Source organism: Gavialis gangeticus, unplaced genomic scaffold, assembly GCF_001723915.1.
Source record: "Gavialis gangeticus isolate Ggan-Ray unplaced genomic scaffold, GavGan_comp1, whole genome shotgun sequence".
NCBI lineage: Eukaryota > Metazoa > Chordata > Crocodylia > Gavialidae > Gavialis > Gavialis gangeticus.
The window spans coordinates 204,341,020-204,346,034 of NW_017729032.1; the positions used below are offsets into that span (position 1 = coordinate 204,341,020).

Below are 5,015 nucleotides of genomic sequence, written 5' to 3' on the forward strand. Positions count from 1 at the left end.
GGGGGGGGGGGGGGCAGTGCCCATTTAAATACTTTTCCTGTAAGTTGCACTGGAAAGGGTACAGAAGCTTTCATTTGAAGGCACTTATGGGAAACATGGGACAAGTGTTTAAAACAGAATAATCCAAGCAAAAATGGAATGTATGGTCACCCTAAAGATACAGGGTTATAAAATTAAATTAGAGCCTTCTGCTTAACCCTGCAAGGGAGAAGAGAGAGTACCTTAATTTTTTTTTATGTTCCTTTGAGAATGAAAAGCCAGGGAAGACTCCGGCTTTTTGTTGCTTATTGACATCTATCTGAATTTCCTAGCATTAAAATGAAATAGTCCCATAATATCACTGAGTATTTGTAAGCATATCCTAAATGTCAGATGCCCATGAGGTTGAAGAGTACTATATATGCTGGCATACAACATGTACCTTTTCCCCAAAAGATCAGCCCTTCAAAATGGGGGGGGGTTAAGTGGAGGAGCTGATTTTTCCGTACTCAAATACAAGCATAAAGATGCTGTGTTGTAAAAATGGCTTTCAGCTTCTCTCTCAGCAAGGAAGCAGGAGGGGTGGAGTGCAGTGTTAACTCTTAGCTACTCTCAGTTTGCTGGCTGAAGAAGCTGGCAGCCATTTTGCAATGCAGACTCTCCATAAAGCCTGTCCTTGGCCATGACTTTGTAAAAATATTTCCCCCCTTTATAGTTTGTTTTCCAAAAACAAGATGCATGTCTTATTTGTGGGCAAGTGGTAGATTAGAAAATATGGTAACTACAGTATAGAGAAAATTATACTTGCTGAAAGTCGTACAGTGAAAGAGAGCTAGGATAGACCCCATGTGTCCTGACTGTCTTGTGCTGTACCTGATAGACACCTTTCTTCTAACCACAGCTTGCTAAAATGTTTTAAAATTCCACAGTTTAAATGCATTAAAGTCATGAATCACATGGTACAAGGAAACCAAACTGTTGTCATCTTAGCAGGATCCTGGTGTGTCTGTGTACAGTTCCCAGCTATTTGTCTTCAACCCCAGCATGGGCACAGGCAAAGCTGCCCACTAGTGATGCGCTGCTGAAACCACACAGCCCATGTTGGACTGGACCTGGGAGGGTAGGGAGAAGTAGCAGCAGTGTGGGTGTAGCTTGGGGGTGGGCAAAAAGCGGCCCGGGGACAGATGCGGCCTGCCAAGCCATTCTATCCGGGCCGCGGGGCCCTTAAAAAATTTAGAAAATTAATATTTATCTGCCCCAGGCTGCCTGTCATGTGGCCCTCGATGGCTTGCCAAAACTCCAGTAAGCAGCCCTCTGCCCAAAATAATTGCCCACTCCTGGTGTAGCTGGAAGCTGTCTGATTCTGTCATAGCTGCTCGCTGCCTGGCCCTGGCCTCAGCCACAGCGTGGGCATGGGTACAGGCACAGGCAAAACTTTCCAGTGGCCATATGTTGCCAATTCCTGCCAAAAAAATTAAAATTTAGAACTTGAATAATGCATTTAAGGATGGAGATTAATACATTCTTCCTCATCCAACAGTTTCTTAACATTGGGCCTTTAAATGAAGTGCCTCAGTGACTGTCTTTAAAACTTGGGCGGCAAACATGAACTGTACTGATTATTTTTCTTTACACTGAAAGTGACTTTAATAGCTTATAGTGATTTTTTTTTTTTAGCTGTAAAATAGGTTTTCATTATTCAGAACTTAATTTTAACTAGTTTGAAAATACATTTACTTTAAAAAAAAAATCTAATTATTTAAATAGATTTTATATAACCTGTAGGGTAGCGCACAGTTCTAACTGTTTAGGATGCTAACTTTGTTTTTGCTCACAGATTTCTGGGTATATATTTGCCACTCTTGGCATTTGGTTTTCCTAAATAAATCCATGCTGGAAGAGAGCGTCTTCTAGGGTGTGAAAAATTATTGAACTTTTTCAGTGGAATCTGAGAACTCTGAAGTCTGAATGTCATCACACATACGGACAATTGCTGCTCATTAGCAAAGCCTACTTATACTTTGACATTTTCATTTGAGAATTTTAAAATGAGTTAAGCAAGGTGAAATGACATTAAAATATAGTTAAGGTCAGTTATTTGTATTCTCCCTACATTGTGTTCTCTGACAAAATATAATTTTTCCATATCCATATTTGTGATTTTTTTTTAACCATTACTAACACACACACACACACACACACACACACACACACACACACACACAGAGAAACTGGTTAATTGGTTTTTTTGTTTGTTTTTTTTTAGCATTATAAGTTAGACATGTTACAAGATTGGGTACAATGATTTGTATATGTATGTATGTTTTATTTAAATGTCTTTTAAATTGCATTTGAAATCTGAACGTTACAATAACTTCTGTGAAGACCTACATTTATTTTAACCTCTTACTCATGTCAATAAAATAATAATCCAGCAGTACCTTTGCTGTCAAAATTTTTGAAGGAGTTTTTAAACCACATGAGATGATGGAAGTTATTGATTAATCAGCTGGAAGTAGGGTTGGTGGAAGTGGGTAGAGTATTTTGTTCATTTCTGTTTATTCAACCACTTCAGTTGTTCATTAAAAGCTGTGAAAATATTTGGGAATGGAAAAGCAGGAAAGTTTGTTTTCCAGTCTATGAACAATACTGCATGAGGCTGAAATCTACCAGTTTTAAAATCTTGATAGGCATAGTTGCCAGAGCAGTTCACTAAACTCCATTGGTTTTTTTTCAAAACTCTGGTTTTCATTTTAACAAAAGCGGATGGGTCCAGCACAATTTAAGTTTACTTTATTAGCTGATTTAAATATTTTTATGCACTTCAAATTTCTTTCCAAGTGCAGCTTCACACAGATTGAATAAAAAAGGAATCCTTTAGTAAGAAATGACTTGTTCATCATTTTTAACGTATAAATAAGAATCTGGATAAATATTTGTTTTTCTAGATGTTCAGCTAGCATATCCTACAGGGTAGCAAAACATACAAACTACTAGGCATAATGAATCTTGGGGTTTTTTTAGGAAAATAACTGACAATAGTAAAGGCTTAGCAGGATTAAAATCTATGGTTTAAATTAGGAAGGAAAAACTGTTTACTCACTGATTATTTTATTTTATTTATTTATTTATTTTTTTGAGTCAGTCCACTTTCTTGTATTGTATCAATGTGTGTTGCCTTTAGGAAATTGAATGCATCTGAAATCCACAAATAAAGAGAAAAGAGGCTGTTTTGTTGTCCTATATTAGGACTGTCCAATTTCAAAGTGGCCAGAGGTCACAGGCTGCACTAGCAGGCACTGCATGCTGTGGGACAGCACTAGCAGGGACCATGGACCCCCAGGCTGCCTGCCTCATGCACATGTGCAGGTGGATGCTACCCTGCCCCACTGTACCATGTGCAAGTTGGCACCCACTTACGTGGCATGGCTCCCTGTGGGCTCCCTTATGGCACTGCACTGCACTGCACAGCTGTCCCAGGCTGCCAGCTCTCTTGGCACGGGGGGCTGTGATATGCCACCCTGCCTTTTGGGACAAGGGCATGCAGCAGAAGGGAGAGGGAGTCATGAGACTCCTGTTGCAGTTGCTTGCTACTGCTGGAGCAGAAAGTACAATGGTAGCTGGGTGGGAGCCTGGGGGGCTATGTGTTAATCGCTTGAGGGCTGCATGTGGGCTTTCGGTTGCCAGTTCGACAGCCTGTCCTTTATAATAGTGGCAGATTTGTTTTTGAATCAGTAACATTTTTAATATTGTGATCTCCTTATTGTTCTGGCCTTAAAATCAAGAACAATCATGTTAAAGTAGGTCTTTTTGCTTATTACTGGTAGCTGCAGATTTTACTTTTGGATAATAGTACTACGTTTGATAAAGAGTTTATAATAGAAATAAAATATAATATACTGTACAACTTGGTTTATCATTTAAAAAAATGCTTGTACTTTTTTTTCAGGCTGTTCGCTGCTATGAATCTCTAATATTGAAAGCTGAAGGAAAGGTCGAGTCTGATTTCTTTTGTCAGTTAGGTCACTTCAACCTCTTATTGGAAGATTATCCAAAAGGTAAGCCTTCTATCACTTTTTAAGCTTCAGTTCAGTAACTATAGTACTTTCAGTCGCCCTGCCTCATTTGATTGTGGTAACACCACATACCCAGAAATATCGGGTTACTTGGTATAATGATTTAAGCACTTTTTATTGGCTTGCACTATGCTTCAAAGTCAGTAACAAAAATAGTGTGTGTCACTATAACAAGGAATAGTTTTGGAAGAAGGGGATTAAAATAAAATGCTTTCAGTTTTTTCTTTATAAAACATTAGTACTGGTTCATGGATAAGTATGAACATTATACAGGCATACATAATAATATGGTGTGCTCCATTTATTTTGGTGTTGAAATTTTTCAGCAAGAAACTAGGACTATGGTGTTATAAACAGATGACCAAAATAGGCATAGATGGGGTGACCAGAGTGGACGTCCTGGAAATAAAATAAAATTAATGTATATCTGGCAAAAATGCAGCTCAGATTTCTAACCTAGCTGATCTTTGTGTGGCACTAGTCCCAAGGAAAAAGATGGGGACAAAGCAGCATTTTCTCTCTTTCTGTCACTGTGAACAGCCAGGGACCAGTTTTTAGCCCAGGATGTAATTTTTAGTAGTCGCAGTACTCCTCTAATTTATGCTGACTGCAAAAAAATAAGCATTGTTTTGGTAGAACTCAAGGTATTCTAGTCATATATGCACTACTGCTTATATGCAGTTCTGGTATCTCCCTTATGTAGTAGCTTTCAGTGTATCCAGCAGTAAATGGACAAACAAACTAAAGAAAATAATTTCCAGGCTTCATTTAGCTGTCAGTATCTTCATCTTTCACAGACTTTTCAGCTTTGGATCATTTGAAAGCTGTGTTACTAAAACAGTTACTGGCAAGACTTGTCCAGTGCTAGTTCAGTTGTTGAGTTTAGGCTCCTATCTACAGCACGAATGTGGAGTCTGTTTGCTGTCATTTAAAAAACAAAACACTCCTCTCCCCCCCCCT

General features: G+C 38.7%; 1 protein-coding gene across 4 annotated transcripts in view; it reads left to right on the forward strand.

Moving 5' to 3' along the window:
- Positions 1-5,015, forward strand: part of KDM6A (lysine demethylase 6A) — a 305,237-nt gene that overhangs the window by 78,166 nt on the left and 222,056 nt on the right. For all 4 annotated transcript variants that reach the window (XM_019524155.1, XM_019524154.1, XM_019524156.1 and 1 more), the window contains exon 3: positions 3,929-4,037. In XM_019524155.1, the coding sequence (XP_019379700.1) occupies positions 3,929-4,037 (109 nt within the window). The remainder of the gene's footprint in view (positions 1-3,928; positions 4,038-5,015) is intronic.